Source organism: Hippopotamus amphibius, chromosome 2 (genome assembly GCF_030028045.1).
Source record: "Hippopotamus amphibius kiboko isolate mHipAmp2 chromosome 2, mHipAmp2.hap2, whole genome shotgun sequence".
Taxonomy (NCBI): domain Eukaryota; kingdom Metazoa; phylum Chordata; class Mammalia; order Artiodactyla; family Hippopotamidae; genus Hippopotamus; species Hippopotamus amphibius.
Window position 1 is genome coordinate 107,648,418 of NC_080187.1, and position 26,686 is coordinate 107,675,103.

Below are 26,686 nucleotides of genomic sequence, written 5' to 3' on the forward strand. Positions count from 1 at the left end.
CCCCTATTCCTCGTGTCACAGACTTCACATTTCCCTTCCTAAATCTGCTACCTCATTTAATGTTCCCAGCTCACGAAAGAGATTCCCCCAGTGGCTCTAAACTCAGTGATCCCATGGTTACACGAGGAGTGTCACTTCGCCCCATCCCTCCATCCTGTCACCCAGGACGTCCGAGGAGAGCTTGGCGGATGCCTGCTGACATCCCAGCGTCTCTCATTCTCGCATCCGGACTATCCCCCAGCTGCCCCGTCATTTCTGCTGTCACTGACTGTAGCCACCGTCTCCTAAAGGAGACTCTTCCTCGGTCTCACTTCCTTTCCTAAGCCAACCTCTCGTTGACTGTGCTGTTCTAGGATTTTCCAGATGGTCTGCAAGGTGTGTTGTTGTCTTCTTTTTGCAAATGAGGACTAGACATGCCCTTCTTTGGCCTGTTGAGTTGACCCTGATCCCAGGTCCACCAGGATCTGTCAGAGATTACGGGTTGCATGTCAGCTGTTCATTTTCTTTGTTCGCTGGGGTGGATTCAGCCTGTGGGGGAAGAGTGGTTTGATCTCTAAATCCCAGTCTCCTCTTGCATTTCCCTCCCATCAAGGGGTTTTGTTCTTCCTTTCCAGTCTGAAGATGAGCCTTTCCCTTCTTCATACATCCGAGGACCACCATCCAGCCCAGACAGATCCGTGTCTTTCCTGTTCTTCTTGTTTCAAGCATAACTGTTAGAGCAGCAACCCCCTCCTCACACACTTTTTTTTGGTCATTAGCATTTTTGCAAGTTTAAGCTCGTTCTGGTCTTCAGCTTCTTGAATTGCCTCGGCCATGACATGTTCTTCCTAGGGGCCCTTCTCCCGATCTTTTTGTGGGGTCCTTTTGCCTGCCTCCTGGGGCATCACATCAGTGTTTGTAGGCGCCTCTGCATTTCCATCCGCTGGGGTAACTTGCGTTTGTGTGCTTAGACCCTCATTCTGGAAAGCCCTCCCGTTGTTCTTAAAGCATCTTTCCTTTTGCGTTTCAGGTCATGCGTACATTTTCTTGGAACTTTTAAAATCAGTTCTTTTACACTTCAGAGTTCGAGCCTGACCACGGGCAGTCTGTCTTTGGGCGCTTCCTTCTGAGTCCTCACCAGCTGGACACCGCTGCCCCTGGGCTCCACCTTTCCCCCAGGTGATCAGAGTTAGACCCCACGTTGCAGTTTGCTTGGCTTTCTGTGAGATTAAATTATCAGCAAGTCAAGGGAAAAGTGTATCCGAGATTCTAAGTACGTCAGAGATTCTGGTTTTAGTTGGGACTTGCAGCCAACATCTAGGTTTTTGACAACTCCCTCCCTATTTCTGCCTTCCTTGTCCTTCTGGGATGGGCACCACTGTGTACCTAAACGCCCCCTCCAGATGAGGGCCCGTCAATCGCGCCCTGCTCTCTGCACCCAGAGGCCCTGGGGGGGCTGCCGGGTGCCCCACACGGCGGGGCCCCCCCGCCTGCTCTCAGGGCTGTTCCTCCTGAGCATTGTTTTGTCTGGAAGTCCTCGCTCACTGAGACTCAGAATCGTGTCTTTGCCCCTGACGTGAAATCTCTGGCCGACTCGGTCAGTAACTGTGTTGTGTGGCTTGATAAATAGGTGTTGGAAACTCTGTCCTGTGTTTCCAAACAGCACCTCCGTTTTTTCTTGTTTGAAATTCTGGGCCTTTCTACCACTATTTTTCTTCTTTCTGTAAGATCTCTGATAGCTTCTACAGTTATCAGTTTAACAGCTTATCTGGACGTTTTTCTAACTTCATGAGTTTGATGTGAGCAAAATTCTATTCAAATCAGGCAGTGCCACAGCAGCAGAGGTTGGGAACCGCTAGCCCCCTCGCCCGCCGCCAGGAGCTGGGGGCCAGGCTGCGTATTACACAGAAGCCGCAGAAGCAAAGCTGGGAAATTGTGTGAGTGGCTGCAGGTCAAGTGTCGCCTTATTCAGGGAGGGCTGTCTGTCTGTGACTGGTTGTCCTGGGTGTGATTTCTCAACCCTGAGGCATCTGCAGGCAGAGGGCTGGTTTGCTTAGAGCTGCCTTGTCTAATGGCCTCTAATTAAAGCCTGATTGGTTTAATTAGCTCAACTGTCCTAACCTCACATCAGGAGACTGGAAGAGTCCACCTCTGCGCCCTCTTCTTCCTGCCGCCCACCTCCCTAGTCCCTCGGGTGCTGGGAGTGTCTGCCCTACGTCGTCCTTTGTTCCCAAGCCCGCCAGCCAAGTGGTGCTGGTCCCCAGGCTGTGTCGTGTCCTGGAATGCTCCTGAAAGGTGGCTTTCCTCCACGTCCAGGTTAGTGCCCCAGATCCCTAACGACCATCGCCTTCTTCGTCACTGTGCCAGTGCTTGAGGACCCCTGCTTTTATTCTTGGGGTTTTATTTTTTTGGCTGCTCCTTGCAGCATGTGGGATCTTAGTTCCCAGACCAGGGGTAGAACCTGCGGCCCCTGCAGTGGAAGCTCTTAGTCTCAACCACTGGACTGCCAGGGAAGTCCATTCTTGGGTTTCTTAAGTGGAACATCCATCTAAGGTTTAAATGCCCATTTCCTTCCCTTCTGAACACTCGTCCTGAAGTCCCTGCTTGTGGCTTTCTTTGCTCCGGGATCTTCCTTCCTCCCAGCTCATGTTTCACTGTCAGAAACAAGGTGGTCTCTGTGGGCTTCACTGTTTCCTTGTCTTAAGGAGAAGCCCCTTTCCTGCCAAGTGGTCAGAGTTGCGGTCCCAGCCCACCAAACCAAGCCTGGGTGGTGCAGACTCGCCCACAGAGCTTGGCCCCCGGCCTCCGTGGCCTGCATCCCTGGGCAGACAGTGCCCAGAGCAGAGGTGCTTCCAGAGACGTGGCCGCGCTGAGCTCACCAGAGAGGAGGGTGGGCTTGTGTGAGAGCCCACGTCACCCCTGACAGCGGTGACCACTGGCGAGCTTTAGGCCGTGAGGACAGTACTGATTCCTGTTCCATCATGTGGGTGTCAGGAATGAACACGTGCTTGTAAAATCATCGAGCAAGATTCTTGAGCCCGGTGGTGTTTAACCACGTCTAGAATCTCACATGGCCTTTCCCTCTGTGCACGCACGATGCCTGGCGCTGCGCATCTTTTGGGGCTGGCGCCCCATCGTCCTCCCCTGGCTCTGCTGGGTTTCCTGTGAGTACTGTGTGCCTGCAGGGTTGCATCTCTGCCGGAGGATGTGAGCCTCTTGCTGAGATTTCTCTGCTGTGGTCCCAGGGCACTGCAGCTTCTTATTCGATGCTCAGTAAATATTTGCTTAAAGAGCAAGTGATTATCGTCAGACAATGGTCTGAATTGGTGTCGGAGGTGCCTTACCCACAAACAGCAACTCCAATCTTTGGAAGTGTGATTACGTAGAGTTTTGATACCAAAGGCCCAGAAGACTCTCTCTTGCTACGTTCTCTGTGCATCTGAGGGCATGGAGCAGACCAGAGAGCAAGATGGTGGGGTGTGGGTGATGGTGAGTTGTTCAAATGAAATTCATTTCTGCTTCAGAAGGAGCTCTGACCTGGCGTTTCCCAGCCTCTGTTGTGTGACTAATACAGACTTATTAACTTCATGTTCAGACATTATGTTTATATCTGGAAATTACTCTTTCTGGCTATCTGGTGATCATATCCTGACCCAGATAGTTCTTTTGTAATTTGAGATATGGTTTTAAATGACGAAATCTTCTGAAGAGAAATTATGACTGTGAAAACATTATTTTATCTAGGAATAATTTCTTGGAAAAACCCACAGGAGAAGAATTATTAAGGTTTATATTAAAAGATATGCCCTTTTTCATGCATGCTAACATGACATTTAAAAAATTGCTTTGCTGAAGTGTACCCTTTATTAATTCATCTGTAGTTCTCATCTCTGCTGTTGGATTTTGAGGAAAGAAAGGTGCTGTTACATGTTAAGTGTCTGAGTTTGCAACACTCCTTCTCAAAGGGGTCTCACTGTCCTGCTAACGTGGAAACACTGGAGTATGGTATTCAAAGCCTGGCTCCTGGACCTGGGCAGAATCCCTCCATGCCAGCTCCCATCTTCATCCCCATCCCCATCTTCATCCCCATCCCCATGCTCGTCCCCATCCCCCTCTTCATTCCCATCACCATGCTCATCCCCATCCCCATGCTCGTCCCCATCCCCCTCTTCATCCCCATCCCCTTGCTCATTCCCATCCCCATCTTCATCCCCATCCCCATCTTCATCCCCATCCCCATGCTCATCCCATCCCCCTCTTCATTCCCATCCCCATGCTCATCCCCATCCCCCTCTTTATCCTCATCATCATCCCCATCCTTGTCCCCATCCTCATCCCCATCTCATCCCCACCCCCCTCCCCATCCCCATCCCTGTCCCCATGCCCACCCCTGTCCCCATCCCCATCCCCTCCTGCCATCCCCATCCTGATCCACATCCTCATCGTCATTGTCAACCCCATCCCCTCCCCACAGCACCAAGCCTGCTGTGTCTGCCAGATCTCATATGATAACACATCCCCTGGAAATCACTAAAGGGTCAGACACTTCATGTGTGTGACCCTTTAGAAGAACTAGGTCATCTTTCTTCTTAATCACTTTAGAGGCTGTTCCCAGAGTGGCATCCAGTTAACTACTTTCCTGGCATCAGGACTGAGCTTTTTGGAAGCGCCTTTAGCAGTGGTTTCCTGAGACTGAGTTTATCACCAGGCTGTGTTCTTGGTAGATCTGTGGGGCCCAGGGGCTCGCATGTGCTTCCTGATGTCACGGCAGGAATCGCTGAGAACCTGAGAGGCTGGACATTCTTCCCAGCTCGTTTCCGGCCCTGAGACCCCAGGCTCCCTCAGAGGACCAGTGGCCACACCAGCAGGTGTGTCTGCCCCCCCACAGGCCGCCGTGCAGACAGAATCACCACTGCCCTGGGGAGTCCACACTGTCCTCTCCTCCTCCCTTGGCGCTGGGACTGGCCACCTCCCTTCCTATCCCACCTCCTCTGCTGGCTCATCTGTGTCCAGCAACTGGTGCTCGTCCTGCTCTCGGCACTGGTACGGTAGGACATGCAGGCTTGGGCGCCGGACCAGGGTGTGGGGTCATTCACTGCAGCGCACACGTGGTCGCCCGGACGGTGAAGGGGTGAAGCAGAAGCCAGTGAGGCATGGCCGAGGCCGGGCCTGACTAGAGAACCTTCCTCAGGTTGGGGAGGAAGGGGCAGGGGGCTGATTGACCAGCTGTGCTCGTCTGCAGCCTGAGCCCCCGACAAACAGACAAACAGAAATGGTTTAGCACAGCCCAGCCCTGCCCCCATCCCTGCCCCGCGGGCTACAGGTGCCTTGGGCAGTGTTAGCTAAAGGGTCCTGTGATGTAGACCCCCTGGGACGCTTGTTCATCTGATAAATGATGGCTTTTGTTTCTTCCTCTTTCTGCCAGTCTGTCTGTAATGGAGCTGTGTTACTGTGGATCCTCCAAGGGGCTTTTACTGAGTCTGAACTAACTCAGTATTGAGGAAAAATTCCTCAGTGTTGTGTTTCCTTGTGGGCCCCTCATAATTCTTCCCTGTTAGTGAAGCTTAATAATTCCTATTTGCCTAGAGAGTGTTCTAAAGAATTATTTCCCTAAAGTGTTTTCTTTTTAGGCCTTGTTTTCAGTCAGAGGACTTGATGTAGTTGACATCTTAGTAAAACAATTTAAAATGATGATTGTTATCTACGGTTGGGCATCAGAAGAACACTGACCTTTGGGGGCTGGGCCTGGAGGAGAGCCAGTTCTTGATCTGATTTCTTAGCAGAGCAAAGACCAAAAGTGTGAAAAGGGATGAAAAGCCATGAGATGGCTTCTGTGGAGTGGGATTGCCGGGAAAAGTTCTTACTTGTACGCTTGCTTGCGAAAAGAGACGTAAAAATGTTTTTTTATTATACTGAAGCTTTTTTTCGAATTTTGTGGAGCTGTTTTTGGCTTTCTAACCAAGGAAGTACTTGTGCAGTAGAAATGGTTGGACCTTTGTTATTGTTGGTTTGTTAAATTTCATCAAGGTGGTAAAAAGTGAGCTTGGTTTAGCCCTTCACTCTGATCAAAACATCACCCCCCCACTCCAGTGGACTTCCCTGGTGGTCCAGTTGGTTACGACTCCAAGCTGCCAATGCAGAGGACATGGGTTCGATCCCTGGTCAGGGAACTAGATCCCACATGCCACACGGTGCGGACAAAAAAAAAAGAAGTAAGAAGACATCACCCCCTAAAAATGATAAGGATCAGGTCTGTGGCTGTAGAAATGGAAGCAGGTTTATGTAAATTCAGCACACAACAGTTAGAGATACGGCAGGCAGAACTTCAGGAAATTAAAGCAATCATCCGAAATTTCCATTTTGTCCCAAAGTGTCTGCCTTCACCAAGCCTGCGAAGCGAATTGGAAGGATTTTGGTTTTACATCATTTTTATCAGCTCGTCCTACCTCCTCCATGGAGGATGGCGATGAGCAGCGGAGTGTCCAGAACCAGGGAAAAGGTGGGGGCGGGGGCGGGGCCAGAGGCAGGGGAACATACCGCCGCCCCCCCCCCCCCCCCCCCCCCCACCCAGGCCGCGCTGCGAGTCCCCAGGCTCCCACAGACGTCACCTGAAAAGCTCAAATCTGAACTTGAAACTGTGGCAACAGAACCACGTCTCCAACTCGCGTGCTTTTTTTTTTTTCACCCTAGAAAGAGAAAAAGGGGCTGTTGAAGCTGCTCTCTGGGGCCTCCACCAAGCGCAAGCCGCGGGGGTCCCCGCCGGCCTCGCCCACCCTGGACACCGAGCTGGGGGCCGAGCTGCCGCCCGGGGCCCCGGGCCCCCCCTGCAACTGCCCCGGGCCCTGCGACGCCGACACCCCGGCCGCGGCCCCCGGCCCGCAGCGCCGGACCTGCTCCCTGGACTCGGCCCCTGTGGCGCCGCCACCCCGGCAGCCCTGCTCGTCCCTGGGCCCCGCGGCCGGCGAGGCTCGGCCCGCGGTCTGTGAAAGGTGAGTCCATGGTCACGGCCACGGCGAGCCGGCAGGTCTGCGGCGTCCGAGGGGGTCCCGCTTCCTCTTCACTGGGTCCGTGGTGACAGCCAGCCCGGCTCCTGTCCCCCTTGGGTGACGGGCTCCATCTCTGCTGCTCCCTCCGAGCTCTTGCCCCGCCGGGCTGCCGCCCCTTCCCGTCCGCGCCCTTTCCCGTCCGCATCTCCCGCGTCGTCGCCGACAGGCCCGAGGGTCCCTGCCGCCCCTGCCCCGCGCCTTCTTGCTGCCCATTCATGGCCAGCCCTCCGCCCGCGTTTCATGTTTGGCCTTTTCATCAAACGACCTGCTAGTTGTAAAGCACCTGGAGAATCTGCCGCTCAGAGTCCTCTTTGGATTCTTCCTGAGCCAGAGCGTGGCGGTGTTCTCCCAGCCTGATCCGCTCCTGACCGGCCCACGGTTCCGATACCCGCAGAGCAGTGAGCTCCGCTCAGTGACTGTGGCCTTGAGACACCTTCACAGACAGGAGCTGATCTGTCTGATGTGGCCACTGGGGCTCTCCGAGCGTGTTGGGAGAGAAAATCCACTTAATAAGGAAAAACTTGCTAGGATGGTATGAGTTAAAACAACAGCACGGTTGGTTGCCTGGGAAGACACCATGAAATACACTAAAAATAGGGGACTATTTTCCCATGATGTATAAATATATAAACATTTGCTCTAAGAGGTGCCATCTGTTTCTGTAAGTTTTATTCTCTCTGTCCTGCATCTCGTAAGTAAAGCAAATTTGTAATTTGTAGAAGTGTTGCCTTTGGGGCCGCATTTTCTTTGTTACTGATTCGAAAACTTACTACAACGTGTTATACTTTAAAATGTCTGAAACACACCTTAAGTCTGTATTTCAGATGAACACACGTACCCACCAAAATCTGAGGCCAACATTCAAACAGTTTGGAGGGCATACATTAATATTACCCTAAAATAACCCGAGAAAGAAGTAGTCAAGCAATCTATATGCCTTGAGTACAAAGTGCACAATTTACTGTGCACTTGTATGGTGAAGTGAAATAATTCTATGTATTTCTGACTCTTACAGAACCAGTTTTGAAATGAGACATTACTCTAAAAAGCATTCCAGCCCCACCAATAAAATCATTCTGTCTTCCCCTCATCTGTTGGGCTGTCAGTAAAGCTTTGGAGTTTTCCCCAAATTCATCCTTTATCCCGAGAGGCTCACTCTTTCCTGCAGTATTTCCCTGCTTTCCAGGGATGGCGCCTGTGTCCCAGGAGCCAGTCCAGCGACTTGTTTAGTTTCTTTTGGGCACAGAGGTGGCTCCTCACCCCCAGGCGCTGATGTGCACTTTCCCTTCGGAGCCCTGAGCCCCCCGCCCCGGTCATTTGCGGTGTTGCCATGACTGTCCTCAGTGACCTTTCACTTTGCCAGACCACCCCCTCCCCCTCCAGGCACTGGCGGGCGCCACTGCCTCCCTCCCCCAGCGCACGTTCCTTTCCAGACACCAGATGTGCCCAGGCTCTGCGCTTCTGCACCCCAGTCCCTTCCTCTTCGAGGGGCTCCTTGCTCACAGCAGGCTCCTGCTGTCCAGAGCGTCTGAAAAGGAGGGGACCCCGGGTGCAGACAGGTGACAGCGGTTCAGGGGGTGGACTGCTCCTCCGACGAGGAGCAGGGAGGATTTACAGATGGGACAGATGGGCACGGCATGCTGGAACCCTCTGCCAGGTGTTTTATAGAACCATTTCCGTCTTTACAAGTGGGAAAGTGGTCTTTGGAGAGAATTTCCGCGTTTATATTTTTATAATCCATATGTTCAGTGGAATATTGGGTATGATAGCCAACCTGACTGACTTTTCACAGCCTTTTTGCCTTCATGCGGTGATGGCGATACTATGTATCTAACTTGGATTCTTAGGTCTGCCTGACTATAAAAACAATAGGAAAAAATGTGTTTAAACAAGTAGTATAGGAAAACAGCCTATTATTCTATTATCCACTGGGAATGAAATTTTTTGGTTACACAAAAGCTACTGAGGACATCATTTAGGGATTGCCTGTTTTAGAATTTCAAAACTTTGAGCATAATAAAAAGTACTTCCTGCTAAAAATGCAGGGAAGATTAACTTTCACATCAGTCTAATTCAGGAAACATCTCAGGATCTCAGAGTCCTCTTTTCACAATCTGAACATCACGACTCCTGCCCCCGCAAAGCACAGGAGCCTGAGCTTCTTTGGGTAGAATTTTTTCTGGTAGAATTTCACAGAAATATTTTTCAGTGTCTAATATCGGTCCAGTGTGAGATAGGATTCAGCTACAGATGAGAATGAGAACAGGCATAAAATTTCCCCTCAAACCGGAAACTGAGAAGAAGCGGGAGAGTAGTACAGACATATATATACTACCAACTGTAAAATAGTCAGTGGGAAGTTGTTGTATAACAAAGGGAGTCCAACTCGAGGATGGAAGATGCCTTAGAGGACTGGGGCAGGGAGGGTGGGGGGGACTCGAGGGGGGGGCGTCAAGGAAGGGAGGGAATATGGGGATATGTGTATAAAAACAGTTGATTGAACCTGGTGTACCCCCCAAAAAAAATAAAATAAAATAATAATAATAAAAAATAAATTAAAAAAAAAAAAAAAAAAAAAAAAAAAAAAATTTCCCCTCAAACCATGACCTGCCCCATAAATCTCAAGTAGAAGAAGAGGACCAGGGTGTCTAGTGCTGTCAGGGGGAAGAAGCATTCTCGGGACAGAAAGACAGAAGCATCTCACAATAGGGAAGGAGGAGCCTGGAGGTGTGTTGACAGATCGTGGTGTCAGCTGAGACACCTGGGGAACGAAAGCGTTCTTTTGTGTTTGTTAGACTGAGGAAAACAAGCCAGAGATGCTGTATTCTGGAGGCGGAATAGGATTGATGACAGCGGAAATAATGGAACAAATGCTTAGGCTCTATTTTGAGAAAAAAATAATTAGGAAATTGGAAAGAGAAAGTAGAAATAGAATATTTCACAAGGGATGGCAAATAAAAGAAAGCACATGTGATGGTTTTTTTATCCTTCTAAAAAAATTTACAGATAAAGGGCTTAAGGAGACACAGCAAGTCATCTCTGTATATTTTTAAGTTTAGGAATTAAGCTGATAACGGCATACCTATAAGCCCATCTGTTACACTGGAAAAGAACCTCTGATCTTTGATCAGGGATTACGCTAGGAAACTTGGAAACACGCAAATTGGATAGAGATAGATTCACAGAAAGGCAGTTGAGCTTAAACAGCATGATTAATTTGAGCCCGTGACGATGAACCCACTGAGTGAAGCAGTGAACATAATTCACTCGAACTTCAAGCAAACCAAAAGCAAGCAAGTTTGGTTTTGCCAATGAAATACTTAATTGGATATTAGATTGCTGTCCCACCTGGCAGAAAGCAGTAAAGGTCACCCACCCGGACCAGGGAGGTGGGCAGAGTGCCTCCCAGAGCTCAGGGGCTCAATTTGGGCAAAACCAGGAGAGATTTAGAAAGAAAAATGTATGAACTACAGAAAACATGAGAGATCAGAAAAATTAAGGAAATAGAAAATTTTGCTAATAAAGGATTGCAAGTGCCCCTGTAGCCGAAAGCCAGCGTACCTTAGCCTAGAGCGGGAAGACTGCCCTTGGGATGTCAGTGGAGCTTCTTTATACAGCAAGCCTCTTTTTTCTCGAGTTCTACCCTGGTTATTATCACCAAAAATTCAGTTAGTGTCACCTAGCCACCAAGAGGCTGAGACCCATTTAGGGCCGGGTCTGTGAGCCACTCTGTACGACCTACAGTGACCCCAGGGCTCTGTCCCTCTCCTGTTCTAGAGAGCAGGTGACGCATCCCAGCAATGAAGTATCGCTCAGCTTTGCATGGTTTTTCTTCTCTTTTTCTCTTTCTTTCTCTCCGCCCCCCCCCCCACCCTTTTCTTTCCCTTCCTTTCTTCTTTCCATTAATTTTTTGCTGTTGGCTGTGTTGGGTCGTTGTTGCTGCCCGCAGGCTTTCTGTAGTTGCAGCGAGCAGGGGCTACTCTCTATTGCACTGCGCAGGCTTCCCATTGCAGTGGCTTCTTTTGTTGCGCAGCACGGGCTCTAGGCGTGTGGGCTCAGCAGATGTAGCACGCAGGCTTTGTTGCTCCTCAGCCTGTGGGATCTTTCTAGACCAGGGTTGGAACCCGTGTCCCCTATATTGGCAGGTGGATTCTTAACCACTGCACCACCAGGGAATTCCCTCCATTAATTTTTAAATGTACTGTATTTATCTTATTTTTAAAATTGTGATAAAATATCCATAAAATTTACCATTTTTGCGAGTGTACAATTCAGTAGCATGAAGTACACATTGCTATATAACCATCACCGCCATCCATTTCTAGAGCTTTTTCATTGTCCCATTCAACACTAACTCCCTGTTCCCTCCTCCCCCAGCCCTGACAACGCCCATCCTGCTTTCTGTCTGTGTGAGTTTGAGTGTTCTGCGTACCTCATAAGTGAAATTGTATGATACTTGTCCTTTGCTGGGTGGCTGAGTTCACGTAGTGTAATTAATGTCTTTTTTTTTTTAATTTTATTTATTTATTTATTATTTTTGGGGGGGTACACCAAGTTCAATCATTGTCTTTATACACATATCCCCGTATTCCCTCCCTCCCTTGACTCCCCCCCCACCATCCCTCGAGTCCCCCTCATCCTCTCCATCCCAGTCCTCTAAGGGTTCTTCCATCCTTGAGTTGAACTACCTTTGTTATACAACAACTTCCCACTGGCTATCTGTTTTACAGTTGGTAGTATATATATGTCTGTGCTACTCTCTCGCTTCGTCTCATCTTCTCCTTTAAGGTTCATCCACGTTGTAGCCTGTGTCAGAATTTCATTCCTTTTTGAGCTTTATACATTTGAAAAAGTAGTTTTCCTGCACGGTTAGACCTTTTCTTCTTGTCGTCAGACGTGCTTATTAAGAATGACCACATGTACTGGGCTAAGTGGTGTGAGGCGTATAAAGTGAGTTTACACCATGTCACCCTTGAAGCAGCTCATGTTCTGGTCAAATGGTGGTGACGCAGTGTAGACTGTGATGAGTACCGTGAGGAACGTACCCGTGGCTTCTGGAATCTGGTCAAGTACGAAGTTACCTCCAGCCAGGGGGCAGATGGGAGCCAGGCTCTGAGAGGCCCTGTAGGTGCAGGTGGGCATGGAGGTTGTCCTTGAAAACCCCAGGGGGACCACGTTAGCCAAGGCATGGGGTGGGGGAGAGGCCATGGCTGGGGCACGTGTCCAGGTGTGGAGGCGGATCTGGCACATCCGTGGGGATGATAGCAGCCGCGGCCGTAAAGAGAAATTGAGGCCGGTCATTGAGGGCTTCACACGTCAGTCTGAGGAGTCACCTTCCTCAGAGCCACTGGGAAGCCCTAAGGAGTTTTGAGCCAGAAATAGCTACAGACAGAGCTGGGAATTAAGAACGTATTTTGGTTCTGTGCAGAATGGGATGGGGACGGGAGATTGGAGGCGGGAGGGCAGGCAGGTTGCTGGCTCAGATGGAAGGGGACAGAGCAGCATGGCCGGGGTACAGACTTGGAGGGTGGACCCCAGGTCGCCAGGCGGTCGGGGGAGAGAAGCGTGGCCCCTGAGGTTCAGGACTGCCCAGAATCCCTGCTCAGCTCAAGACAAGCGTCATCTGAGAGGCCCTGCAGCTGCGCTCACATCTGCCGGGAGTCTCTGAACATTGACTAGGCACAGCTTCTCCACCCCGAGGTGGTGGCCGGCTGTGCCTGGTGTTGGCCTTGAGCGTCTGCACTGGAAATCTGTGTGCCGACCTCCTCTCGAGGCTCGAGGCCAGGATCTGAGCAGCGTCTCTGCTGCACCTGGTGGCCTCCCTACAATCCAGGGCCTGGGTTCCCATTCAGATCAGCCCCGGAGGCCTGTCACTTAGCTATGAAAATCCGCTCCCTTGGGGGTTTGGCGGGAAGATGTGGTCTCAGCCCAGCAGCAGCTCCAGTTCAAAAAATGACGAGATTGGTTTAGTGCATTTTTTAAAATGCAATAATAATCCATTCACTTTTTTCAAGAACTATTTTTGTTCCATTTCACCCTTCAGGCAGAGGACCGGTGGGGATACATTTCATCAGAGATCTACTCTGAATATGATTTGAGTCACTTGTATGCTTCTTTCCATAATTATAAAGCTTTGCTCAAATTTTAACTTGCCCCCAGTGGCAGCATGGGTTTTTTGGTGGATCTTCAGCCCCTTGCCATCAGAGTTGAGAAGTCTTCTCATCTGGATTCCTTGCTTCAGATTAGTCCACGATGGAATTATTTGTCCTGCTTTTAAAGCTGTCAGAGAAGGGATTCCAGAGCCCTGACTCTGTCATTCCAAAGTCTGTCAGATGTGTTGTCAGGACGTTCTCCTGCAGGGCACGGTCGGAGTTGTCCCCAGGTAGAGGCGGCCGGCAGTCACCTCCTCGAAGCGCCAGGCCCCGCCGGCTCCTGCCTGAGCCACACGACCGTGATGGGCGCTGGCCCCGGGCTGTGAACTCTGTCACAGACACCGTGCTGAGTGCATCGCAGCAGTGTTCTCCCCACGTCACTTGCTATCACCTGTTCCGGTCACTGCAGTCCTATTCCACAGAGGAAGAAACCGAGGCCCGGGTGGAGATGACCGCCCACAGCGAAGCCGCTCCGAATGGCCCCAGAGGCTGCGAGAACCCCCAGGCCTCCCCGCTCTTCCAGGCTTGATTGCAGGCTGTCTATACTCATGCCTGAATTCGTGGAGCCTCTCTTGGAAATGGTCAGGCAGCCTCCGTGCCACGCTTCTGCTTCCGATCCTGAAGGATGAATTGGCTTCTGTGCTCAAAGTGGCTCAGGAGTGGTGTGGGTGGCTGCTGGGCCTCGGCAGAGGTGCCTTTTTTAATAGAGTTATAGCCTCGGGCTCTTGCTCATGTCTTTTTTTTTTCTTTTTCTTTTTCTTTTTTAATATTTATTTATCTGTTTGGCTGCGCTGGGTCTTAGTTGCGGCACGTGGGATCTTTAGTTGCGGTGTGCACATGGGGGTCTAGTTCCCTGACCAAGGATCAAACCCGGGGCCCCTGCACTGGGAGCGCAGAGTCTTAGCCACTGGACCACTAGGGAAGTCCTTTTGCTCAGATACTAACGTGAGTGGATTCTGGTTTTTATGGAATGGAGGCTGGTAAAACTAGAGGTCTTCCAAAAGGACTGGGCTCAGGTGGGTTTGATGAGTTTGGGTGGTTCTGTAGAGTTGGTTCCGATGACCATTTTTTCAGCCGTGACATTCTCCACTTGCTGTTAAGAGTGGGTCCTGTGAGGCTATAAATTCGTTTTCTGACTTGGAGAACCAAATGAGAGTAGAAACTCAACCACTGTTACAGCTGAGTATTCACTGATTAGCATCAGACAGAGAGAGATGTGTGTCCACATTTATTAGTTATATTTGCTATATAACACATTACCCCCAAGCTCAGTGGCTTAAAATAACTGTGAACATGTACTATTTCATAGTTCTGTGGGTTTGGAATTCAGGGATGGCTCACGTGGGTGGTTCTGGCTTAGGATAATTCTTAGGTTGCGTATCCAGATGTCAACCTGAGCTGCAGTTGTGTAAAGGTTTGACTGGGGCTGGAAGACCCCTTTCAAGGTGATCCCACTGGCTTTTGGGAAGAGACCTCTGTTACCTGGCATGCAGTCCTGTCGTCCATGGGGTGATGAGCCAGCTGACAACGTGGGGCTGGTTTCCCGGGAGACAGCCGGGTGGGAGCCGCACGCCCGTTAGGACCCTGCCTTAGGACTACAGACCATCATTTTCACAGGATTCGGCTGGTGACATAGGCGTGGAGACCACACAGAGTGTGAAAAAGAGCTCACCTCCCTCTGGCCTCCCTGGCTCTTAACCATAATTTTGCAGAAGCATGGAAGCAAGGGGTAGATGGAATCTTTAAGTAAGATGGAATCTTAAAACAGCAAACCTTTGGAATCTTTAACGGATAATTACACCTTTCCATACCTGAGTTGAGAACCAGTAGAGAAAAAGACACAGATGTCAGACCAACGGAGATCTATCTGAACGCCAGACTCCTTGCTGCTGCGGGTGGCCTCGGTCCTCCCCTCCCTGTGTGGACCTTGGGACAGCCTGTCCCGGGGAGAATTGGGGTGTTTGGGGCAGAATTTTCTTAGACTCATGCCTCATCCAACTCAGCCCCTGGTCAGTGGACCGTTACTCACATCCAAAAGTTGTTGGTGCCAAGTCTCTATTCAACAGGAGACCGTGGCATTTTGGGTCTTTTTACGAACGTTGTAGGCGAACTTGTGCTCCGTCCTGTTCTGTCACCATCTCAGGCGCGTGCACTGGCTTTGCCCAAGTCTGAGCAGCTGTGACTAAGCCCCCTCTGTCTCTCTTCCCTTCCCTTCCCCTCCCCTCTCCTCCCCCTCCTTCCCTCCCTCCCCCATTTCCCTCCTTCCCCCCTCCCTCTCTCCCCATCTCTCTTTCCCCCATCTCTCTCTATCATCTATCATCTGTCTATTCTCTCTCTCTCTCCCTCCTTCCCTGCCTCCCCTCACCTCTCTATCATCTGTCATCTATTATCTCCCTTTCTCCCCCATGTATCTATCATCTGTCTATTCTCCCTCCCTCTCTCTCTCCCCTCTTCTCTCTCCCTCTCTCTCCTGTCTTCTCCATCTCTCTCCCTCCCATCTCTCCATCCCTCCCTCCCTCTCTCTCCCCCTCCCCCATCTCTCTGTGTCCATCATCTGTCTATCATCTGTCTGTCTATTCTCTCTCTCCCCCTCCTTCCCTCCCTCTCCCCTGCCGCCACTCTGTCATCTATCTGTCATCTATTATCTCTCTCTCCCCCATCTATCTATCATCTATCTATCCTCCGTCCCTCTCTCTCTCCCTCCCTCCATCCCTTGCCCCCGCCCCCCCACAGGCACCGGGTGGTGGTTTCCTACCCCCCGCAGAGCGAGGCAGAACTGGAGCTCAAGGAGGGCGACATCGTGTTTGTGCACAGGAAGCGGGAGGATGGCTGGTTCAAGGGCACGCTGCAGCGGAACGGGAAGACCGGCCTCTTCCCCGGGAGCTTCGTGGAGAACATCTGAGGAGCTGCCGGGGGTTGGACCACGCCCATCACCAAGTCCATCACGCGGCCCGCGCGGACCCCGGGTGGTAGGACTCCAGCACGTGCCGTGTGCCTGGTCCTGTCTGATTCACTCCACAGAGGAACCTTTTCTAAAAAGATATCTAGCTGAGACAGACAACTGTTTACAAGGCTTAACTAATTTATTTGCTTTTTTAAACTTGAATTTTTCTTGTAATAGATCAATTCTTTGGATTATGATTTTAAGAAGTTATTAATTTATGAAATGAGAGTGGAGGAGAAGCTGGATGATCCCGTCGGGAGCAAGAGCGTCTCCTCGATGCCGAATGCAGCCCCTGCCCCGCTAGGGTCACCTCTGCTTTTTTGAGTCAGAGATGCCGGTTCTCGGGCTTGGTTGTGTTTTTGGGAAACCAGCACACACGAGTGAATCTGTGTCGCTGCGTAGCGGCCCGGGGTGGTGAAGCGGGAGCCTGTCTCTCTGGTTGGGTTGGGAATCACCCCCAGACCTAGTCCTCAGTTTAATCCTGAGGGTCTCTGATTCCCTAGAAGAAGGAAGAATAAAGCACAACCCTTGGACAGAATGGGTTCAGAAATAGATTTAGTTTCATAACAGAAGAGCTCAGCTCAGTGGTTGAAAGTTGAAGAACCGAGGTTCCCCCTTGTCTAAGGATGTCTCTGAATGTCACCATGCTGTCATCCCCGGGGACCTGCGTGTGCAGTTGTGCAGGAGGGACCCTGCGAGACAGCCCAGGCATCCGTGCGGCTTTTCCCATGCCCACCCCACCGGGGGTGCCGGACCCCCAGCACGGAGGACGCAGGTGATGCCCCAGCCGCATGGGCTGGAACGGGCACCCCTCTTCTGCCCCCTGCCCCGGGCCCCCCCGAGTCAAGCCCTGCCTGGCCATGACCTGAGCTCCCCTGTCCCCCCCAGGGCGACTCAGCACAAGGGCCCAGGGCAACCCCCTCCTCGCAGGCCCGTGAACACGGGTCCTGCAGCCCGTCTCTGTCACCCCTGCCTCCTCCACCCCAGCCAGCCACGCGGCCTGGCTCAGGGCCACCCTCAAAACAGAACCAGGGAATTCGGCCTGGCGGCGCTGGAGACCGTGGCCACAGTTTTCTCATGAAAAAGCAAACACAAAAACCCTTTTCATTTTTTACTTTTAAGAATTACAGCTGGGGAATCAGAACATGAACTGAGAGTCTTCTTGCAAGCAGTTTCATGGTCTTAAAGAGATATATTATGTGATTGAAATGAAATCATTCCTAAATTAACCATTTTTTAATAAGACACTGTATATTATGTTCCTGTGTATTGAATTAAAAAAAAAACTGGGATATTCATGTAATATATAAAGTTTTGGTGAAATGAACTTTAGCTAGAAAAAAAGCTGCCATCAGCTTTCATCTGTGTAAGTTGACACCAATGTGTCATAATATTCTTTATTTTGGGAAATTAGTGTATTTTATAAAAAGTTTAAAATGTAAAAAGACTACTACAGGATAAGATCATTTTTTTACCTGTCTTTTCTCCATATTTTAAGCTACGTGATTGAAGTACCTCTGTTAATAGTTTCCTGGTATGAAGTTGGTTAAAATTTCATCTGTTAATAGATCACTTAGATAATGTAATGTATGGGTTTTCTGTTGGCTTTTTGGGCACAGTAGATGGAGATTTTGTAACAAGGGCTTGTTACACGGCGATAAGGTAATGATAAAATAGCAGTTTATCATTCCTTTTCATGTTAATAATTTGAAGACTGGAGAAAAGGTTCAAGATTAAAATTTGATGTTCAACCTTTATGCATCCGTTGGTCCATCCTTAAATTTTGTCTTTTCCTTTTTTTTTTTTTTTTTAAACATGGGACACATTTGGCGTAGTTTCTACTCTGTAAAAATTCTTTGTACGTACCTCAGACAGACAGCATCTACAGTAATGAACTTGGCGATTATAATACAGTTTTGCTCTCTAGCCAACAAATGTTATTTGTTGATAAGGTTTCCCCCAGGAGTTTAAAGTCTTCTTAAAAGAGTGTGTGGAGTTTCACCAGGGACTGGGTGACATGTCTGCTCCCCTCTCCCCATTCACGGTGGCTAAACTGTCCGGTGGCTCTGGAAGTTTTTTCTTAGCCACAGAAGGAGTACCAGAGGTAAACCAGCCATGCGGTAGGTAGCCTGCAGGTCTCCGCAAGGTGTGGGGACATCACCTCCAGAGTCACTAGGAGCTTAATCTGCCATGGAAAGCCAAGAAGTTGTAAGTTTAAAAAGACTGTCTATCGAGTTAAAAAAGTATTTTCCCGATTTATTAAGCTGCTTTCAAATTACTTTTCAGAATTTAAAATCAGGAATTCTAGGTTGTATCAGAGCTTTGCCAAAAGCTACCTCTGTAACCACCTGGGCAAGTCAGTGATTACTTAGTTGCCCCGTTCCTGCCCTATCTCCTTACTGGGCATAGGTGAGGAGGAGGAGATGGTGGCCCTGTCTTGAAAAGCGCTATTTGAACAGGTGCATTGTTTTCACCTCTGGTTTCAAATATTTTATTACACTCTCCTGGGGTGTGTATGTGCGTAGCCTTTGCTGGGTCTAATCAGATTTAGAAAGAACAAGTTAAGGTGGTGTTTCCAACTGCAGCGCATGTAATTTTCTGTTCCTAATGAGAACAGGACAGTGTTTTCATGCCTCCGGAAGCTCGGGTGAATGTTTCAGTTCAGAGCTCTGTGTGTCATTAGGATTCAAATTTGGAAAACGCTTTGAATAGATGTTAGACTAAGTTGTACAGTTTGTTGTGTGTCCATGTGACATTTTTAAAAATTATTTTGAACCAACGAAACCATGTCTTTATCAAGGTAGCATCCTACTCGAACTGCTCCTTTCCAAGAAAAAGAATGTTCCAAGTGACGGAAGGGATATCACATGAGAGTCGCCATGTCCAGCTGAGCACAGGCTGGCCCTTCCCTGACCCCTGTGAACACCCGGCTCTGTTCCTGGTGGTAAGTGATGCTCACCAGAGACCAGAAGGAGCTAGTGGGGTGGCCAGTGTGACTGTGACTGTCTTAGAGTACCCTCTCTCTGGTTTACAGAGGACTGTTTCTCTCATTTCTCTTGTCTGTCCTGTTAATAACTTCTAATAACTTCCTGACTTGGCTATTTAGATTTCCATCCTGGAAACAGCACCTTGACTTCACTCGATGCAAGTTCTTGTTGCTGTACAGCCCCCCAGACCCTAGGAACCTTGATGGTGAGACCTGCAAGTGGCAGTGGTCTTTGAGCTGCCGTCCCATACTGTGGTTACACATCCCACTACTTGAATGATATCCTTAAGTCTGCAGAGGTAGCAGAGCAGTCAGTGAGCCACCTGTCACTGCGGTTGCCACAACTTAGAGAAGAAATTTGGTTCCAGAAGGCTTTGACCTTAAGTTGAATCTTTCCAGGTCCGAGACCCTTGTAAAGATCCCAGAAGAAACCAGGAGAGACTTCCAAGTGAGACCTTCCTAAATGTGACTCAGAAACCAGAAACCATAAAAAAGAAAACATGGCTAACTTCAGCTACAGAAAAAATACCTATGTGACAAAAGATCTTAAAGTCAAAAGAAAATAATAGAAAAAAACTATTTTGTAACTCCTGTGGCAGACAAGGAGAATTTCCTTCATGTATAAAGAGCTCCAAGAGTAAAATTGACCAAGACTGTCAATTGTGGGACAGAAACTGCCAGTTTCCTCCCAATATCCATTGCCCTCTTCTCCCTTATTAACTGGCCTCTGGATGATGCCCCCAAAAGCCCCATTTCCCACTTTTCCTCTGTCACAGCCACGTTACGCAGTTGTTGCCGAGATAGAAGCTAAGTGTCAAAGGGGGCTTCTGTGAGGCTTTTTGAAAGGGAGGAGGCACACACACCCTTTGGTCATTTTCTTTTTCCTTCTTGTAGCCTGTAATGTAGACATGATGGCTGGTGCTCCAGCAGCTATCTTGAGCCTATGTGACCTTTAAGGTGGAAGCCACATTTTAATATGATGGGGGAGAAGGAAATGAGCTTGAGACCCTGAGAACCTTGCAGCCTTCATGCCAGTCTGAACTCCTCTCGTCTCCAGACATGATCTGTTTGAGAATAAACCCCTTGACTGTAGTCTGATCTCTCACCCACAAGCAACCTGATACAGTGTTAACTGGCAGTTCCTCAAAAAAGAAATGCAAATATACTAAAAGGTGTTCTACCGTATTCCTAATGTAGATGCACATGAACAACTATGAAATATTTTTCATCTATAAAATTGGAAATGTAAAAAATTAGAAATTAGGAGCACTTAATATTTTATTCATGAGCATGTGATTTGATGAAACATCTAGGGAAAGCAGTCTAGAAAATATCAAAACTGCAAATGCATTCACCTGTTCTAAGAATCTGTCTTCCAGAGGCACATATTGATCAAGTGTAAAATGCCAGGACATTATCCGTTGCAGTGTTGTTTATCACAGCAAAATATCGGCAACAGCCCAAGAGTCCATCCATAGGGCTCTGGTGACGTCTGTGCCGCAGAAGCTACACGGCCATGAAGAGCATCCCCATTGGGAAGTCTGTGAGGCATGGATATGGGGACATCTCTGAGCTGGACAGTTAATGGACAAAGATGATGTAGAGTGTGCCACTGCATAGTGAGAAGTCAGGAGGGGGAAGAAGACACACAACACATCTATCGGCTCACATTTGATGCAGTGTTTCTGGCAAGAGACGCAGGGAACTGCCGTGTGCTGGCTTCCACCATTCAAGACAGGACCTGTGCCAATTTCCTGTAAGAGAATCTCTCTTTGGACAGACAGAGAACCTAAGCCCCTGGCCTGTGGTGGGTCACAGATTTGGAAGGGAGAGAGTGAGGACGGGAGGAGCAGACATTCAAGATGTTTTAGGAAGATGAGATCTTGGAAATTGAGTGAGAAAGCAAGGAATGCCCACTTCGGAGAGGATGATTGATCACGTCACTGCTGAGTTCAGGAGCAGATAGCAAAACAACATCGTTTAGGAAGAGGAGAGCCATCCCACGTTTCCACTGCTGCTGAGTCTTCAGAACACATCCGTCTTCAAGAACCCGGCATCCACAGAGGATTGACTCTCACTCCTCCCGTTACTTTCTTGAGAACTTGAGAACCCAGTGACTTGTTTCATGGTCCGGTGGGTCCTGTGAAAAAGTCCCTACAAAACAAAATGTACTCATACCTAGATCAATAATAAGGTTCTACTGGGGCCTCTGCATGTATCCCAAATGCAGAACCCCTAAGAGACTCCCACGTGGTGCGAAGCCGCAGAAAGATCAACCAAAGAAGAATCTGATGGTGCAGCATCCAGACTTGGGTCTCGTCGAGGGCATATCTGAACCGAGCAGGGCTTCTGCTGGTGCTGCCATTGTGTGCGTCCTGGTGTGGAAACTGCCTGCCGAGTTGTTGGCAAGCCCACCCCCTCATCACCCAAGAAACACGAGTTCGTAGCCCAGGTGGATGAGCGAGGGTTCTCTGCTGGGCAGATTCCACCTCTCAGACCTCATGTGCTCCTCTTGGTTTCTGCAGAATCAAGGGGGCTTCCTGTCACACCCCCTCAGCAGAGCCACTGGGGCCAGGGGATGAGCAGTGAAAGGCCCAGGCCCTCCTCACGGGGCAGAAAGTGAGCAGGTAAGACGTGGAATTCATAGTGTCTTTGCTGGCCCTGTGGCTCGGGCTCCCTCCAGCTCTCTCCGCAGATTCTCTAGTTTACCTTTCAAGGAGTTCCATTATTTTTGGAGGTGGAGTCTCTGAAAGACCCACAGTTGAAGGAAATCAGTCTGCCACACCCAGCTGGCCTTTAAATCACAAGAGCTAGTTGATGAAAGAGTCTTAAAGGCAGCTGTACAGTTACCTTTGAATTGCTGTGTAAATGTTTGGGATTCAGAATATAGGTGAGCACAGGGGAGAAAGAAACATATCTATGTTTATCTCTAGAGCAGTGCTGTCCCGTCAGAGCAGCTCCCCTCGGAGTAATGGGCTGTCTCATGCCCGCCGCTGCCGTGACCCAGGACCTGAATCTCTAATCTGATTGCATTTTAATTAAGTTTAAATATAGTCACATGTAGCTAATGGCTACCATATAAGACAGTGCAGTTGAAGGGAATAAAAATCTGTTCCTTGATGATCACCACAAAAAGGGAGAATTGTGCATCCAGCTTCTCATTCGGGGGTACCAGCTGGTGATTTAAGAATAAATCACATTAGAAACCCTCCCAAGGGAATTCCCTGGTGGTCCGGTGGTTAAGACGCCGTGCTTCCACTGCAGGGGGCGCAGGTTTGATACCTGGTTGGGCAGCTAAGATCCTGCGTGCCGAACGCCATGGCCAAGAAATTAAAAATAAAAAAATAATAAAATTAGAAACCCTCCCAAGATATGTGAAAGCATCATGGCTTTAGCGATAGAGATTATTTCTTTGATCTTTAATAGTTTCTCCTTCCCCTGCCATCGAAGAATTGGGCCAAGTGACAGAGTCACAAAGAGAATTGGGGTCCACGGAGGCCTTTGCTATGTGAAGGGGACGCTGCTTCTCTGTGGGCAGAGGCTGGTGAGTCCTCAGAGATCGGCCCGTGTCTGCCAGGTGCATCTTGACTCGATGCTGAGTCCATGAGGGGCCACCAGGTTGAACACGTGACTCCCCGGTCTGTCAAGGCCATGGTCGGGGGCTCTGCCTTCTGTGAACTAGTGAACGTTTTCTCAGCAGATCAGGGCTGGGGTTTATAGAGAGAAAACACAGAATTCGAGCCCTGTAATTGCACGTGAAACTACCCCTGGGAACAAGGCCGTGCTTCTCATCCCCCCCACCCCTCTACCCCAGAAGGTCAGTCCCCTGTAAGCTGGAGCCTTATCTTCCCAGTCAGACCGAGCGCATTCCTTCTGCCGGTGAAAATTGAAAGCTTGATGGAATTACCTTTTCCCTTTTTTTAAGCACTCAAGGGCACTACAAGACAGAAAGCAAAAAACGTCCTTTTGGGTTAAGCCAATTTCCTTATCAGTGATATCACAGGAGCACGTGGAATAAACTCCACAAAGGTTGCTGCTGCAAGGTGAGAACAGAGCCCTGGCCACCAGCTCCTCCTTGATACCCGGAGCCCAGCATCACGCAGGGTCACTCGTGAGCCCCCCTCCTTCCCCTCCCCTGCACAGATCTAGCAAGCTTTCTGCTGGGACCTGATGGAGAGTCCTGGTTTGGGAGACGGAGGGTCTGGGGGTGAAATCCTTCTGAGGTTTTACAAGATGCCAGGCAGCAGCACCACCAAGCCTCTGGGTCGACGGCCGGTTTTAAACTGCTCCATTTCAATAAGCCCACCGTGGCTGTTGAAACCCTCCGTGTCCAGTAAATAAAGATGGACACGGAGAATAACTGAACAGACAGTGCTCTCTCATGGGGACCTCATGGTACTCGAGCCACTGAGTCCACACAGCGCAGGCACCTGCGAGGCCACGGAGTGAGGACACGCCCTCCATCCTGTCTGGGAGGAGAGCTCCGGCTCCGGCCACGTGGCGCTGGGGCCGTGTCCACATATAGCCGCACTGCTTGTTCCGCTAGGGCAGCAATTGTGGGGCTGCTGTGATGTGGTGCCGGTGGCAGGAATGAAAGCCAGGCTCACGTCTCTACCCTCTAAGCTGAAACGATCCCGCCTGTGATTTATTTACCCACTGAGACAGATGCGCAGGACTGGCCTGTTATCACTCGGCCCCTGTAATCAGCCTGGAGTGAGTGAGGCTTCCAAGAAGAGGGCATCGCAAAGGGAACACGCTACACAAGCACAGCTGTCATGATCTTGCCCACCGGCTAAGTGTGCCTGGTGGCTTAGGCATGAGAGAACAGACCCTAAACTTTACAAATCAGAATCTTAGCCTTTGATCCTGAACTTTTCCTTATGCCAGAGAATACATTTTTTTCTTTCCTTTAAAAAAAAAGAGAAAAATCCTGTTTTGTATTATTTCCATCCTATCTCCCTGTCTCACTGTGTCTGCACCTCAGCCTGCCCTGCCCTACCCCCGCTCAGGGTGGGTGTTGGGCTTGTGGAGCTTGGCATGTGGAGGAACATCCCATGAACACGTGTCCTCATATAGAAATGACCTACCAACTATCCTCCTTAAATTCCCATCTGAAGGGCCTTTGAGGTTTTTGTTGTTGTTTGTTTTTACCTTTTCTCTCTTTTTAGTTTTAGTTGTATCAAGTCATTATCAGATATAATGAAAGACAGCATAGCTGAACAGAGTGGGGAAAAAGGCTCAAGTGATTCCACTTAAATTCAGATTCTTAAGGGGCTTAAAGACAATTTTTAGTTGGCTGAGATGAATACACGTGCCCTTCTAAAGAAATGGTACTGATGAACCCAGTGACAGGGCAAGAATAAAGATGCAGATGTAGAGAATGGACTTGAGGACTTGGGGTGGGGGTGAAGGGGAAGCTGGGACGAAGTGAGAGAGTAGCATTGACATGTAGACACTACCAAATGTAAAGTAGATAGCTAGTGGGAAGCTGCTGCATAACACAGGGAGATCAGCTCGATGATGGGTGGGTGATGACTTAGAGGGGTTGGATAGGGAGGGTGGGGATATGGGGATATATGTATAAATACAGCTGATTCACTTTGTTGTACAGCAGAAGCTGGCACAACAGTGTGAAGCAATTATACTCCATAAAAAGCTAAAAAAAAAAATTAAAAAAAATACACATGTGCTCTACTATATTCAAAATCAATTCCATATTTATTGAGTGGGTTCTCACAAACCACTGTGGTTACCTAGTACAATGATGGATATTGTGAAAGATACAGAAGAAGTTAATTTTTTATCCTGCAAGAGTTTGGAGATGGCTTACAAAGACATATACGATAAAAAATGGTAAAATAGGTAAAATGTGGGATCGTGGAAAACAAGTAGGATATCAGTAGGAGGGGATAATTGGAAGGAAGACTTACAAGACGCTGTCCTTGTCCTCAAGGAGAGCACAGTCTGGATGGGGAGAAAAATGCAAACTGAAAATTGTAAGAACTATTAGAAGACAATGCATCTATGTAATAGCTTTGAGGCAGAGGTTACAAACCCGACATGAGCTCAGAGGAGAGGGAGGTGAGGAAGGCAGCAGCACATTTTAGGTAAAAAGGTGATGGGGCCTGAGTGATGAAGATGGAGAGATTTCAGATACTTATCAGAGGAAGCACAGGACGTGCGGGCACAGGAAGGACCGCAGCACAAAGGCTCAGTGGTGGACACAGGGCAGCTCATCTGTGGGGGAGTGTAAACCCAGGGCTCGTGCAGAGAGTGTGCGCTTTGTAGTGAGCTTAGAGCCAGATACCTGCAAGTCAGGAAGGGCCAGCGGAAGTGTCTACCCTGATACTGCTGAAGGTTTCCCAACACAGAAGTGACGTAGGGAGACCAGCCCAGCCATGGTACGTGAGATCAGGTGTGGAGCTGGGGACCTGGGAGTCAGAGGTGAGGAGAAGGGAGCCGCCCTCACCCACCTGTGGGGAGCAGAGGGGACAAAGAGGGGAGAACAACTGGAGGAGACATTTAGAGTAAAGAGCTGGTAGGAATGGATGGCTGAAGCCTAGAGGAGATGGAGGAGATGGGACAGAAACAGCATCTATGATGTGCATCAGGGTGACCATGGCAACAGCGGAGCCTTTGAGAGGGATGCAGACGTTGGCGGGAGGAGTAGTTCCAGGTCAAGACAAGAAGGTCCATTTTGGAAACGTTGAGTTCGAAATGATGGTGGGAGTTTAAACTGTAAATTTCTTCCTGAAAACATGACACGTAAGCTCAAGTGAGGCAACAGTGAGAAAACGACCAACCAGGTGACTTTGAACTCCTACAAGGAAAAGGGGCGTGTGAGGCGGGCAGGCCAGGACCGACGGCTGCATTTGGGAAAGGCTGACGGACAGAGCTGTTGTCTGGTGACGGGACGGGAAGAGGGTTAGGGTAAGTCATGGGTGCCAGTGGCCCGGACAGCAGCTTCCAGCAGGAGAGGCCAGGAGGACCCGTGCAGCCGACGGAGGAGCCGCGGAAGAGGTCGTGTTTCCTGTGTGCTCTGCGTGGAGCCCCTGAGTGGGGGCTTCCATTCTGCCTTCAGGGGCCTCTGCTCACGATGCTTTGGAACCAAACTAAGAAGTTCTTGGCAGCCGTGCTGACCCTTTTCCCTCCTCACTTAAAAAAGAGTTTTTTTTTAAGTTATTCCTCTTTGAGAAAAGAGTGCAGAGGCCTCAGAGACCCAGTCAGAGCTGAAATGAAAGCCCTGTGTCCTTGCTGTATTGTAACTGTGCGATGACGTGGAAATTCTGCCAGCAGATCAGATGGGGATGGACCTGTAGGAAGGATGTCTTTAAAATCACACAGACACCTCAGTGAACACAGCACGTTCCTGGATATACAAGTATGAGAATGTTTCCTTGCGTTGATTTTTCGTGTGCAAGTTAAGGACGGATCATTTATGAGCCAGTTCCCGACCCCGCAGTGCACCGTGCTGGCTGTGCTGTTCACGTACCCACCGTGGAGAACCCTCAGCCCGGCTGTGAGGAGAGACTTTGGCAGGTGCCGTGAGCACCTACAAGCATCCTGCTTGCCGTCTGGA

The 26,686-nt window shown here is 49.5% G+C and overlaps 1 protein-coding gene across 2 annotated transcripts in view; it reads left to right on the top strand.

Annotated features, from left to right (window-relative positions):
• The window catches only part of SH3RF1 (SH3 domain containing ring finger 1), a 162,520-nt gene extending 144,347 nt beyond the window's left edge, over nt 1-18,173 (top strand). For both annotated transcript variants that reach the window (XM_057722044.1, XM_057722045.1), the window contains exons 11-12: nt 6,670-6,968; nt 15,911-18,173. In XM_057722044.1, the coding sequence (XP_057578027.1) occupies nt 6,670-6,968; nt 15,911-16,079 (468 nt within the window). In that variant the 3' untranslated portion in view covers nt 16,080-18,173. The remainder of the gene's footprint in view (nt 1-6,669; nt 6,969-15,910) is intronic.
• Nucleotides 18,174-26,686: the final 8,513 nt, after the last annotated feature.